Source organism: Phaethon lepturus, unplaced genomic scaffold (genome assembly GCF_000687285.1).
Source record: "Phaethon lepturus isolate BGI_N335 unplaced genomic scaffold, ASM68728v1 scaffold8412, whole genome shotgun sequence".
Taxonomy (NCBI): Eukaryota; Metazoa; Chordata; class Aves; order Phaethontiformes; family Phaethontidae; genus Phaethon; species Phaethon lepturus.
Window position 1 is genome coordinate 5,963 of NW_010522537.1, and position 14,437 is coordinate 20,399.

The window sequence follows — 14,437 nt, forward strand, 5'->3', positions numbered from 1 at the left end:
TCCTAGAGATGGCCAGAGTCAAAGTATCCTCCCCAGTCCCCGTGAAGTGGTCCCAGTTGTTCTGACATGGCTATTTGTCAGGCACTGGGCAGGACAAAGCAGATCAGTTTGGACAGAGCAGTTGAGGTACACGGTAACGTTAGCCCTGCATGCATATCTTTAATGACTGCTGTATGATGCTAATTTTAAACACTGGTTTCCTGAAGCTTCTAAGAAGTGGAAGTGGTTAAACTCAAGACCAGGTTTCTCATCTTAACTGGTACATGACCCTTCTCATTTATAGGTTTGTACTATAAACAGCTAATCACTGCCACAATGACATCTTCAAGCTCTGCCCAGCATCCAGCAGCTGAGAATGCGTGCAGAATCACACTCGGACAAGTTAACCAGGTAATTATCTCTCCCACTTACCTTCACTGCTTTCTCCTCACTAAAGGAGTGATTTCTTCCATCGAATCAAAGCTTTCAAAGTACATTTAAGTAATAAGAATTTAGCCTGATGGAATAGGACTTTTATCCTGGAGGTCTGTTAGCTTTCAGTATCAAATCAATAATTTATGAACATTTTAAAGGGGATGAGGGGGGGAAAAAGCAGTTAAAACAGGCCATACAAGAAACTGTATAATGCATATTTATGTTGTTGGACTTATACTTGAGGAATTCCATATACAGAGTCCAGCACTAGGAGGAATGCTGTGACAGTTATATTGGAGCTTTGTAACCTTGTATGCCAAACTTTGTTCAGGCAGTAATGCATCTCCATGCCTTTTTTAGTGTCAGCTTAGGTAAGTATTGAACATGTAGTACTCACATTATTGACTATTCCTAGAGTGACTCTGGAACAAAAGGTAGATATAGCTGCAAGCCAAGGCCAACGTGGCAGCCATGTGGTTTGAGTAGTCTGGCTCTCACGCCATGTTGACAGCCAGAGACATTTGCAAACAATAACTGCAGAAATCTGGTCTAAAAATCATGAAGATTTCTCCATTACAGGCATCTGACCTTCCAGATGCAAGTCATTGTAAAAAGCATCTCCACAATATAAGGGGATGTGGCAGGAGTAGAAATAGGCTGATGGGAAATTGAGAGGTCCTCCTATTTGAGACTTAATTTAGACGCTTTGAAATGTAGCCAAGTCCTGGGCAGAATTGATGTATATGCTCATTTATTCAACTCACTCTGCATGAAAAAATAAATAAATAGGCTCTGGTATTAGTAGAAAAAATATTGACTGTCAACAGTCAGTGTCCTAGGCAGTGCAGAATAAACACTTCCATTTCAGCTGTACTGTAGTAGCTACAGGCCCATTTTAAAGTAATCAAGCTAAGTAGGTTACTTCTTTAATCAGAAAGAGACATACAAGAAGTTACTTCAAAATCCATTTGAAAGTGGTCATTAGAGAAATAAATGAATGCAAACACATAATTTCATCTTATTAAAAACACATGCTTACACAAGCACTTATTTGAGTTGTGCTAAGCTTTTTCCTAGTAAAAAAGCTATTCTTGAGAAAGAGACCAGGGGCTGGACATGAGCTGTTCTGTTTGGGCTTGAAAATGCATTTAACAAACATGAGAAAACAGGCAGACCAGACACATTCACAGAGGAGATAATTTTTTTTTTTTACAATACTAAAAAACAGTGAAACAGATACCTTGTCAAGATACTGTCTGATAGCTGAGTGACAAATTAAATTCATGACAAGCAACTAAAACCTGCTGTCCTTACCTTGCATAGGAAAATGGTGCTGCAGCTCAGGCTGCTTCTGGAGGAGATACTGCAGGCAAACCCCACTCCTTGGGCAAGAAAGGGGACATTGCAATTGCATTTATATAGGCAGAAGGAAGGGGTGGGTATGAGACACAGGTGAACCCATGTAACATTGATAGGTGAAGGCCTTTTCTAGTTAACACAGATTACATGCCTTGAGAGCATAAGCCTTGCCAAAGTGTAGAGGAAACGACAATGAACATCATGTGCTGAGGACTGGACTTTCTGTCCTGCGAGACTGAAATATCTTGCTATATTAGTGTCTGATGGATGAGGAGAACAGAGGAAGACGTTCAGTGTGGGAAACATGCATTAGCATACAATATCGTACACAATTGTATAGCATTCAGAGAACAGTGGGGGCTTTCTGACATTTTTAGGGAACACAAGGCAAATCACGTGGTGGCACTCTCCTACGAATTGTTAAAATTGTTGTGGAATAGACGAAGTAGCAATGTAGGGGGGAAGTAGCTATTTAAAACTTGCTGCTGTTTTATATAGCATCATCTGTCTTACCCGCTACTCAAGGCTGTTTGGGTGTGTGGGTGAAACCTAAACCATTTATGGAGCAGCTGCATTGTTCCCAGAGTGCTTTATATTTTATGTAATAAAGATTTTGGGTGATGAGTGAGCTCCACAGAAAATACAGGTTCTGATACTTGGTGTTAATTAACTACACCGTGCATTTAGTGCAGTCTTATTATGTGCCTATTCCTGGATCCTAATAAATACACCTTCCCTAAGGTCTGTACAGAGCAGACCCCATTTGTTCACTGCACTAATTGAGAAAATTCAGGCATTCTGCTCTTGAAATGGCAATCTGAATGCACCATCACTGCTCCTAAACATATGACTCAGTACATCTGGTTAGTCACTGCCTAGGACTCCATACCAAGTGTCTGAGTTTCCAACCTTCCCTCACAGGATGAATGACATCAAAGTTAATGGGACAATGTGTGTGACTAAAGCCTTTAGAAAACTGGCTGCCCAAATTCCTTGACTTTTTTTTGTCTTGCACTTGAGTCAGAATGATTGTGCTGATTTTCAGTCCTTCTGACTTCTTTTTAAGTGTTTGTCCATGCAGATCACTCGTGAAAAAATACCAGCCTTCAGCAGGTTAGCCTGAGGCAAGCAATGTTTCCCCACAACCTCCAACTCATACCATGGTTGTCATGCAGGTGTGGGTGCCAGGGTGACATGCTTTCCTCAGCAGAGCACTGCTTCGTGTCATTCAAACAAAACTCTGCGCTTTGTGTTCCAGGTGCGACCCAAACTGCCGCTTCTGAAGATTCTGCAGGCTGCAGGTGCCCAAGGTGAAACCTTCACACTGAAGGAGGTGGGCGCAGTTTCCAGGCACTGACACCGTGCCTGTCCCTGGTTGGTTGGGAGATGGCTCTTTGTGGGGAAGGGATGGGACTGGCTATGAATTTTTCAGTACTTTGAAGCCCTGTCTGCAAAATAGGGATATCTTACCCATAGGGCCGTTGTGATTTGGTTGATCATAAATTGCACCGAGAGCCCCTGGAGGAATTGGAATAGGAGTGTGAAATATTACAGAAAATTAGTTATCCTGGAAAATCAGAAACCTCTTCAGAGAAAGGAGAGATGGGATAGCCACATTCCTGAGAGCGTGTAGGAGATTCTGTTCAATTGTTTTGCTCTCTGCTCAGTGCATGAAAGCCTTAAAAATTGAATTCCACTTGATATTTTTCTTTTAACTTTTCTTTGAAATGGCTTGTCAGCTAAACCTAAGAGACCCTGTGAATTCATTTATTTTAAGATTAAAATGCAATATGTGTACAAGATTAAAAAAATGACACTGACTGTGATTTACAAGAGTATCCCGTCTGCAAAGAATTAAATGCAGTGGTTTTTCATTATGAATGTGTCAAATATTCCTGCAGAGCCCTGTGAGTTATTTTAAACACTTATGCATTTAAATAACTTATTTAGCTTCTAAAAATTTTTGCAAAAACAAATTGAATGGTTTAAATGGGGGGACTTGAGTATTAAATGCAGGTTACGTGTATAGATTAACATTTTAACTCAGTTAAGTCATTTTTTTCTGCAGTGAACGGAGTACTGTTAGCAATTTTTTGGTGACACTGTTATTCAGGAGGGTCACTTTGGTGGGTAATGGGGGGTGGAACCTGCCTATATTGTCCTTAATGCACTTTGCTTTCTCCTCCTGTACTCTGAATTCCTCACTGCAGCTGTCAGTGTCAGCTAGCTCGCAGAAGATATTCCTCTCCGTCTTTCTTTGTGATGCTAATGCACTTACTTTTGCATCTTGCAAACTGTCTCCTGAGGGATAGCACTGTAACTTGTGGTCATCCTTTGGTTATAGCTTATTCTTTTAACCGGGGATGCCTTCTGCCTCCTCCCCACCTATTTCCTTCTCTTTACTGAAGAGCTGTGGTCTCCATCTGCAGCTCTCACTGAGGGATACTGCCAGATAAAAGTGTTACCACCCATGCCGTGTTTTGTTTTAATGTGGGGTAGGAGAGTGACCGCTGTTTGTCCATCTCTGACTCAGCTTTCCTTCTTGTCAGGGGTTAGTAGTTACCAACCTTACAGCAATATGGTAAAGCATAACTCCCCCTTGGTTGGGAGGCACCGACGAATTGCAGATGTGCATAAAAAGCAGGTACTATTTGACTCGTACTGTGTAGGGTAGCAGGAGGAAAGTATCATAAACTAAAGCAAAGTTCCAGGGTCTTTGGTGGTTTGGTTTCAACTGCAGATACGACTAATGGTATGTTATGTATCCACAGGTTATGCATTACTTAGGACAGTATATAATGGTGAGGCAGCTATATGACAAAAGACAGCAACATATGGTCTACTGTGGAGGAGATCAGCTGGGAGAACTGCTGGGACTGGAAAGGTTCTCTGTAAAAGATCCAAGGTAGGAAAAAGTGACCTTTAACGTATGTTGTATTATAGAGGTTGCCAAGCTGAGACAGGAGACTCTTGGTGTCACTGTTTCTGTTCACTGTCGCATAAACCTCTGAATACCAAGTGTCCTGCTCAGTATCGTGCTGGTAATGCATTTGATAAGTTTGAATTAAGCTCCTTTATTCTGAAGAGCCAGTTCTGAATGGTCCAGGCAGTGAGCTGCTGGAGGTGACATCTTCCCCGCTTTTATTTCTGCATCTTCTCAGGCCCATTATCTCACACTTAAGTGAAAATCTGCATCCTTCAGTTAAGTTCTGAGCTTATACTTCTCTGTAGCAAGCATTTAGGAGTGGCAAAAAAAACCCATTGCAGTTTCCAGTATCTCTGGATAATAAAAGAGAATTTCTGTTCCTGGTTTAAAAGGATAATGCTGTTTGGTTTCCTGAGTGTACTCAACTGTTGCCTGCTTTCCCACAGCCCAGTCTATGACATGTTGAAACGGAACCTGACTTCGGCTGCAATGGCAGGTAGGTTTGTCACAGTATGGGCAAGTATATTCAATATAGTGTTGATATAATTTGGGTAAGTAATGCTATTCAGAAAAGAGAAATGTTTCTGAAGTTGGAACAAACTGTTAATGAAGGCTTTGACAAGAATGTCTTTGAGTATGTGTCTTTTCTGTGTGTCCACCATCAGTAGCTGTGATAGCAAATCAGTTAGCTGTTTGAGTAACGTGGCTGCCTATAGCCAATGGCCAAACCTCAGAGCAGCAGACACACTCCGTCTGGAAGCACACTGACAGAGCTAAATACTGTGGATGTATAAATCAACGTGGCTGAAGTATCCCATCCAAATAATAATTAATTTCTCAGTCTTTTCTCAGTTTCGTAGCATGCTGCGACTTCTTGCTCTCACCTCGTTTTATACTTTCATAGTCTTGAAACTGAATATGAGAGCGCTGTGGAAGTGCAGCCTAGTTCTGCAAGCCAAAGAGGTCTGGACTTCAGTCAAACACTTGAACCTTTAAAAGTCATTTTTACTTTCCTAGCTCATAAAAGAAATCAAATCTATCTACATCAAAATGCATTCAGTCATAAATTAAAATTTATTCTTAAATTTCAGCTGATGGCTTCCTTGCAGCCAGTTGCCATTGTATGGCTGGTAATATTAATTTAAAAAAGACTTCTGATAAAACTGAAAGTGTGCAACTCATGAGGGAGATGCGCTGGGAGAGTTGCAGAGTCTTGTGCCATACTTCCTGGGGTCTCTCAGCAGATAATATGGACTTAGTTCTTCTTAGTTTGTTTTTGCACACGTACATAAAAGCTTGTGCAAATTTAGAAACGATTTGAGAAAACATGGCCCTAAACTGCCTAGTGCTCTGCTTTGAGCTATGTATTGGTGCCTCTGAGGTCACCTCTCCTTTCTCTAATTACGTAGAAGAATCTTCCTAAGCGGACTCTTGTCCAAACACGTTACCTACAGAATAACTGTGTGAGTGCTGTTTCCCTCGCTGGTGATGCCCTGGCCTCTTCCCTATAGGCAATGCATGTGGAGAGCAAAGGATCCCAGCGAAACACTCTCTCCTCTGCTGCCCTGTCCCCTTCTGCTTGGTGTGTGCCTGTGGCTGTGTGTGTGTGCCTGGGTGTGCGTGTATGGTCCAGTCATGGTGTAACTATTTTTAAACCTGCCAAAGGAAATACTGTTCCTTTAGGGAGATGATCACTGAGTTATACCACCGTGTCTGCATGTGTGTGTGTGTGTGACTATAAAACGAAACAGGCTTGGCAGACCAGACCTTTGACATACATAGGAAAGATAACTTTAGGTATTGTTTTTCCTTCGTCGCAACACAGGAATAACTAGAAGTGCCATAGGGCTTAAAGAGGTCTTCATGTTTCATGTTTTGTAATAGCTGCTTGTATTCATCAGCCAAATCGGTTCTTATCAGCACAGTTTTGCAGATTATCCCAATCTCTTCTCTTAAGTACAGTTGTAGAAAGAAAAGTGACTGCAGAACGTCCTGATAATAAAGACTAAGCTCTTACATAATGCTCTTTATCAGATGGTGTCCTTACTTGGCTAGCTTTTGCTGAGTATTACTTGCATGAGGTGTATTTAGGAATACCTCACTTTAAGGACATTTGGTGTTCAGTTCCTTGGAAAAAGGAAGCCTTCCAATAAGCGGAGTGCGTTTTCACACAGTGTTTAAGGCTAGTTTGCATTATTTATAAAGTGTTAGAAGCGGAAGTCCTTACCTTTTCTAATGTCTCTGCAGAGCCAAAGCAATTATGGATGAGCCAATTGGCTTCTGTTTTCCTTCAGGTATTAAATAATCAGTGTCTGCAGAAGCCGTAGGGTGATAAAAGGGAAGAATGCTGAACTAATGCATGGAGGGCAAAGAATATGTTATAGAGCCATGGCATTTTGTGGTCCTGCGTTTTGGTCCATTTTATGGACCACTGTGTGGTCCACTCTTCTGCCTACAGCAGCAGTATCTTCATATCAGTGCCACGAGGCATGATGTGAATCGGGCTGTTCATATCTGCCTAGCATTCAGCAGGGAATTTCTCTGCTAAATTGAAAGGGGAGCAAGCAGGAGCCATCCTTACATCTTTTGTTCTCTAGCAAGTCATTCTGTATAAAGGGTAGACCTCCTAAGTGCAGCTCTCCTATTATGTAGAAACATTTTTGTTAATTTGATTGTTCTTGCTTTTTAGGTTGGCCTTTTAATTAACTCTTGCAGCCAGCATAATTGTCTGGATTAAATTGTGTTATGGATGTGTACACAGATACCCAGGAAAGAGCCTGCTGTGCGTGGAATTTTCCCTTCTTTAGTATAGTCATTGCTCTTCATGCCCACGTTCTTTAAGAAGGATGTTTTTCCTGTCTCAGCATAAGCTGGAAGAGATGGTGTCCTCAGATATTTATAAAAATCTTACTCTTCTGTGTTCACCTTCTTCAGCATGTGATCCAGCCTTCAACTGAGAGTACCCACCTTCTGCTATTGCTCTGGGTTTCTGCTTCCATGCAAACCTCTTGCGTAAAGGACCTAGAACTTGTGATGGGAGGACAGCCTGTAGGAAAAAGAATAGTTTTTCACATTGGGAGCAAGGTCCTTACATGTTGTGAAGTTACATCAAGCTTCATCTCTGAGGACGCACAGACTGTCTGTTCCATAGGCTGTCGCCTCCATATGTACCTAGCAAAGCCTAGGGAATACTGGAGTAATGCCTCTTTAGGAAATGGCCAGCTCTCTAAGGAAGAAAGAGTTCTGTTCTGTTTCTCTTGACGGGTTACTTCGAGGTCTGCCAAGCCTGGCTCGTTGGTTGCTTGCTGAAGACCCTCTGTGTTGTGAGAATGGTTATTACCAGGGAAGGTTTTTTCTTTTGTTTTACCTGCCATCTAGATGCTGCACAGAATCTCGCAAAGGAACAGAGCGTCGATAAGCCAAGCCAAGACCAGCTGAAGGTAAACCCACTGCCTGGTGGTTTCTTTTGTTGTACAGAGTGCCCCTTCTCTGTACCTGTGCATGGTGGACTGCCAGAACTTTGTGCTGCTTGGCTGCCAGGTCCTCACCTTCCTGAAAAGTTCTTGGAGTCCACAGAGCAGGGACAGAGTGACCCTTCTCTGTTCTCTTCATGACAGAGTACCAGTCTCTGAGCGCGTTTCTCTGGGGTGTAGCACTTCTAGTCCTCAGTTCCTCCAGCGTGCTCTGTATTTTCATGTCTTTCCCCTCTCTCTCTCATCCCGTCTCTGAGTAGGAATTGCCAAATAATTAAGCTTTCTAAAATGTGTGAACAAGTTTTGTGTTTAGTAGGATTGTTTTCAGAAGCTTTCAGGCAGAATCTGAAACCTAGGAAAAATCTTTGCACATTCATTCAGACTTGTTTCCAGGTGTATTTTGGGATTAAGGTAGTCTGATCCGGGAGGTGTCTGTTCACATTGGGGCCAGAGAGTCACAAAGATTACAGTATTACTGCATTAAAGATGGCAACTTTTGGACTTTTGCCAATCTTAAGATTTTTCCTAGGTTGTAAGTATATTGTTTGTGCTGATTACAGATGCATTAGCCTTTTAGGGTTAATAGTGTGTAGTTTTTGTTCAGAAACTTTTATTTCTCTTCATAACTTCTTGGTCTTGTACTGTGGCTGGTGACTTGGAGTGGAAGTGCTACATCCCCTTGTCCCTATAAGCTCTGATGGACTAACATCTGTTTTTTCCTTCCTTTGTGCAGTTTAGCCAGCAAGAAGGTTCTGACACTAGCATCGTGGAGGGTGAAAGCAATGCTTCTGCTTTGTCTACCTCAGAGCAAAAATGTGAGAATTATGAAGGTGAGTGCCAGCTTTTCTGCAGTAACACAATGTGTGTAAGCTCTTCTGCTCCTTCTCTAGTGTAACACTTTGAGCTCTGCATCAGCAAAATGCTGGAGGAGGGTGTGGGCAGACTAATAAAAACCTGTTGTGGAATATAATCTTTAAAAATCATCATGTTATGCTAAAGATTGAGAGAACTGCAAATGTTCACCAAAGGTATTTTATGATAGACGTGTTTTCTACCTTGGATATTTGGTCTCATAAATAAACAAACACTTGGAATAAAATGGCAGGTTAAGCCCCAAAAGCACATCTATCACTAAACAATGCCATGAAAAATCTTACAGACCCTGCTGAAGGGTATTTTAAATGCTGAAATTATACTTGTATCTATTTGTTTTCCCAAGGGACTCTCCTCTGATTACATAGAACACAGCCTGAGCCGTCTGCAGTCATTACCTGCAAACCAATCAGGGAACTGAATAACAAGGGATTTTTTTTTTCTATCCAGCTTAAGTGTAATGCAGCTCCTTCATATTTAGACATTTCCTTTGTTTTAATGTCCAGGGATTTCTTGCTGGTTCACTTGTACGGATTTCTGATGTTACAGAAGCAATTTTCCTGTTACTCTACTTTCTATTCTCACGTCGTTCTCATATCAAGGAACCTAATTTGTAAAACCAAATCTTTGCAAGTGTAGGTATTTCCAGATGAAATGGGAGCAGTAGATATTTTCCTGGCTGCATGTACAAAAGATGTAGAAACAGTCCTTGTCTGTGCCTTTGAAACTCTTGGCACTGAAGAGAGATAGATTCAAGGTTATCTTGAAATTCAGACTGCTGAGTTTAGGATCATAGACTGCACAGGCTAAAAATGAGGCTGAAGCATGGGGTTATGGAGGATGGATTCTTACCTTCCCGCTTCCTATTTTGAGCCTGGTTTGGGAATTCAGGAGCTCTCATCACTGGAAAGTTGAACTAAATACAAACCACTTCTTTCTGTATCTTAAATCGCTCAAGAAATCTACTCAGAGTTATCTTGGTTACAGCTCTGAAAGAAATGTTTGTTTTTCTGTACTGCGTCTCAAAAGAAAGGTAATGCTAAAGAGAACCTGTGCAGTTATAGAGACACTGGGAACACTGGGATGTTCCTCTGACCTCTGATGGCTGTGCAGTGGCTGTTCTGCCGGGTTCACTTGGGTAGCTACATGGGTACAGATGTGTGGCAGATCTAACATCCCACTACACTCATACCTCAAAACTCTTAGCAGTAACTGGCTGTAAGAAGGAGCAAGAAAGATTTCTAAGGTTGGATGGGGCCAAATTTTTCTCTGCTAGTCTCTTAATGTAGGTGTGGCATGACTTAGATTCTACTTGGCTCTTACAGACAAAGACTTAATAGAAAACCTCTCTAAAAGCAAGAAGCCTAAACTGGACCTAGTGTTTGAGGAATGGGATGTAGCTGGTCTTCCATGGTGGTTTTTAGGCAACCTCAGAAGCAATTACAAGTCCAGAAGTAATGGATCAACAGATATTCAGACTAACCAGGTGTGTAGACATTTTAAATAGGTGCGCTGTGTTCTCTTACTCTCTTCTTTTGGGTTCCAAGTAAATAAAATATTCTTCTTCTTTCTTTCCCTTTCACACTCCCAATATTTTCAGCCTCTCCCTTGTGTGCTCCTGTCGCAGCCTTTCACATCAGGTGGTTGGATACCTGTAGTGTTCTTAAGTAAACTAGGCGCTCTCTGAGGGCTGTGTTCAGCCGTTGGAAGTCCTTCTGCACTCCAGAGCATTGATTGTATTTCAGGAGTTGCCTCTCTTTTGGGTTGAAAGTTGTTATGTGGTGCAGCTGGCTGTAGCATGGTGGCCAGCCGCTGTATGGCCAGCTAGCAAGGGGAATAAGCTTAGAGCTGCTTGCAAAAAGGGGTGTCTTTGTGAGAGTAGTGAGCTGCCCCTTTCTCTCCCAGGGGTGACTGGAGAAGCTGCCCAGGGCCAAGAAGGCTGTTAGTGAGGAAAAGGGGAGAGGCACTCACTGTGACGATGGCTGCGGTGCTGGTACTTCTGCTGCTGCTAACCTGAGCTTTAAGTGGTCTCTGCTGTTTCATTTCCAACAGGACGTAGACACTGCCGTTGTTTCAGATACTACTGATGACTTGTGGTTCCTCAACGAATGCCCGTCGGATCAGAGCAGTGCTGCAGTCAAGGTGGAAACGATTGACTGCGAGGAAGTGAAAGAAGGTGACAAAAAGGTAGTTCCTCAAACAGCCACAGGGCGTGTGCATTTCTAGCCAGTATCTGCAAGATTAATAAATGAAAAGATTTGAAGAGGAAAATCTCAGTTTACGTTGTGTTAGCTTTCAGTGTAAGGTAGGCTGGCCTGAGTCTGCTAACTGAGGTAGTATTGAGATTGGTCATGAGTAGTTAATCAAATATGTGTTAAAAGGATTGAGTTCATGATTTCTTCCACAGAAGGTAGTAGGACCACGCAGGTGTGCGTGTGTTTGTATTTGTATGATCCTTGTGTGCATCAGAGAGAGGTATGAGTTGGCCACAGGCAGATACAACTGTAAACCAGCCCAGCAACAGTTATCATCATTCTGGAATAGATACAGTACGTAAAATGGCTTTTCCTTCACTTGCAGAATTACTTAATTATCATGGTGATTATATAGTCATTTTAGTTTTGGTGTACAGTGCCAGGCACATCATAAATAGAGATTATTGCTCCTGTCTAACATTTCCACTCCTTCCAGGTGACCGAGGATGCATGTTTGCATGACTTTGAGGATTCTCAGTGCTTAAGTGATGACACAGATACAGAAGCTGTTTCTGAGGTAGGCATCCTTTAGGTCAGTGTTCCTTGTGTGGAGTGTGCTGCATCCTAGCTGTAGCTGGAAAAACTTGTCCTACAGCTACTACTGGTTGTGGTAGGAAAAGCTGATTCTTGTATGGGTTTCAAAGGCCAAGAAAAGTAAAAAATCAAGCACAAAAACTTTTTTGTAGCCTATATGAAGGAATGTAGGGAAGTTGGCTTGACCTGGTCTGGTTTGTTTTGTCTAGGGCTCTGTTAAATTCTAACTGGATGGGCACTGAGCACTGGCAGCCCACAAATGCTCTGACCCACCCAGTCCAAAGATGCCATGTATCTCTCCTGGCCACAGAGCAGTCCTGGAGCTTAGGTGATTTTGGTCGCTTTTTTGGTCAGTGTGAGAGAATTCATGTGTGCTGTAGCTAGGAGAGGTTTTTGACTAGGAGATTAGGATTCTTGTTTCATTGTACACCCCTTTTGTGCCAGGGTAATTTAATATCAGCATAGGCAGCTGCTGGCTTTTTACTCATGATTTAACTTGTCCCTTCACACACCTAGGAAGTCAATGAAGATTAGGCCCTCAGTTTCCAGCACGATCAGCCTAATGGTATATGAAGTTAGTATTAACAATATCCATGCATATTTTAATAAGGTTAATTCTGTATTGTCCTCTGAAAGGAAATCTGGAGTATAGGCTGTGGTAGAGATTTGGAAATCTAACGTAGGCACTTTGTAATCACAAAATGAAGTGTTCATACTCACGTTAGTGGAAATTTCTGTGTCAGGATCAGGGTTCCATTGAGTCCTGGGTGTCCAGGTCAGCTCTGAAGCTGTCACTTGTTTTGTGGTAGTCTCTGGGATGAGAAGAGAATCCACTTCTCATCTCACCCCATTTTTCTGAGATACTTGTATGGCCTTTGTCAGGAGAACCTGCGTACCTGCTGGTGTCTTGGCCCTTGCAGTGCCTCTGTAAGGAGGGACCACAGCTCTTTTCTCTGTTTAAATGAAAAAAACAAGGTGGAAAGAGAATAAGCAGTAATTACTGGGTTGTCACCCCTCCCCACTGCCCCATTCCTCTTCTGAATTCCCTCATGGTAGATATTGAGGGACATCAAATTCGTGTTCTTTCATCTGTGCTTTTTTTCTCCCAGTCCTGCAGGCTACCTTTTGAGATTTTGTTGTAAGTCAGCAAAAGTGTATCACGATGCTCTCTGCAGGTGATGGCACCAGAATTTTTTAGCATAATTTTCTAGACTCTGTGTGCTTGACAAATTAGGATGTCCCTGGCATTGGAAAGCTGAATCATAGCTCTGAACTTGGGCAGCTCTTGCCTTTGCTATGTGGAGTAATCAAGTAAGCCACTATTAGCTGTGCAGATTCAACAGATGCTAAGTGATTAGTGAGTCTGGGAAATATTCCAGACTGATTCCAGGAGCTCTCCCCTTGAATTTAGAGTGAGATACTGAAAATTCAATGAACTGCACAGCTTGAGAACATTGTATTCTTCCAGAGTGCTGAAGGCTGGGAGGAAGGAAGGACAGATTTTAATGCTTAAGAGACCTGCACCTGTAGAATGCACAGGGGTAGTCAAATTCTCTTCAGGCTTTCTGAGGTGCTGATAATCAAACTAGCAGTCATGCATTTGCAAGCTTATATTTGGTAACAAATGTCTGTGATGAAGCTTCTTCGCTGCTTTTCCTATGTAGAGGAAACAAGTCGTACACAAGAATACACTAACTTGCTACTGTTTTTGTCTGCCTCAATCATTCCTCAGGACTGCTGGCAATGTACCAAATGCAAGAAATTTAACTCTCCAGGCAAACGGTACTGTTACCGCTGCTGGGCCTTACGGAAAGACTGGTACTCAGATTGTCCCAAACTGGCTCATTCTCTTTCTCTGTCCAACATTGATGCTATGCAAAACAAAAATGATGATGGAGGGATAGATGTCCCGGACTGCCGAAGGACTATTTCTGCTCCAGTTGGCCAACCCAAAGACCTGTACATGGCAGAAAACAAATCGTGTGTAGATCCCTGCAACTCTGTCAAGTCTTTGGATTTGGCACGAGAATGTGAAAGGAAGGAATCTCTGTTGCATTTCACTGAGCATAAAAAGGAGGAAGAAATACAGTCTTTAGAGAGTATAAAAAAATTGCTGAATCCTTGCTACTTATGCCATCATAGACCACGGGATGGGAATATTGTCCATGGAAGGACTGCTCACCTTGTGGCCTGTTTCAAGTGTGCAAAGATGCTGAAGAAAAAGAGATCACCTTGCCCAGTGTGCAGGAAAGAGATTGAGATGGTGATCAGGATCTTTATGGGGTAGTTGTGCCGGTTCAGGCCTTCTCCACCAAAAGACAGCACACAGGTTTTCTTGCACTCACACAAACCCTAACTTCAGAGCTCAGCTGGTGAATACCAAAGAGAATTAAGACCCAAATCTGACCAAGAACACTGAGGAATCCTCTGCATTTAATGAAGCAGCATCCCCTTTTCGATGTCCATTTAAATTAAATCCCTTAGGGAGCAGGGAGTGACCAGCACATTCGGATCAATGCCCCAGCTTTGAAATTGTCTAAATCTTCCAATTTCAGCTCAGTGGTGTCACTAGGATTCTCTGTTCTGACAACTGGTCCTTGCAG

General features: G+C 42.3%; 1 protein-coding gene across 1 annotated transcript; it reads left to right on the top strand.

The window, feature by feature from the left end:
• Nucleotides 1–315: 315 nt before the first annotated feature.
• On the top strand, nt 316–14,121 carry MDM4 (MDM4, p53 regulator). The gene is made up of 10 exons (XM_010281833.1): nt 316–390; nt 3,032–3,106; nt 4,545–4,678; nt 5,146–5,195; nt 8,078–8,139; nt 8,906–9,002; nt 10,371–10,531; nt 11,098–11,232; nt 11,737–11,817; nt 13,567–14,121. The coding sequence occupies exons 1-10, from the start codon at nt 316–318 to the stop codon at nt 14,119–14,121; spliced, it is 1,425 nt and encodes a 474-aa protein (XP_010280135.1).
• The last annotated feature ends 316 nt before the right edge of the window (nt 14,122–14,437 follow it).

Excerpts from the sequence above, each read along its gene's own strand:
- MDM4 (XM_010281833.1), top strand. The coding sequence starts at position 316 with ATGACATCTTCAAGCTCTGCCCAGCATCCAGCAGCTGAGAATGCGTGC. Across the intron at positions 391-3,031 it reads CACTCGGACAAGTTAACCAG|GTGCGACCCAAACTGCCGCT; the intron begins GTAATTATCTCT and ends TTTGTGTTCCAG. Across the intron at positions 11,233-11,736 it reads TGAAAGAAGGTGACAAAAAG|GTGACCGAGGATGCATGTTT; the intron begins GTAGTTCCTCAA and ends CACTCCTTCCAG.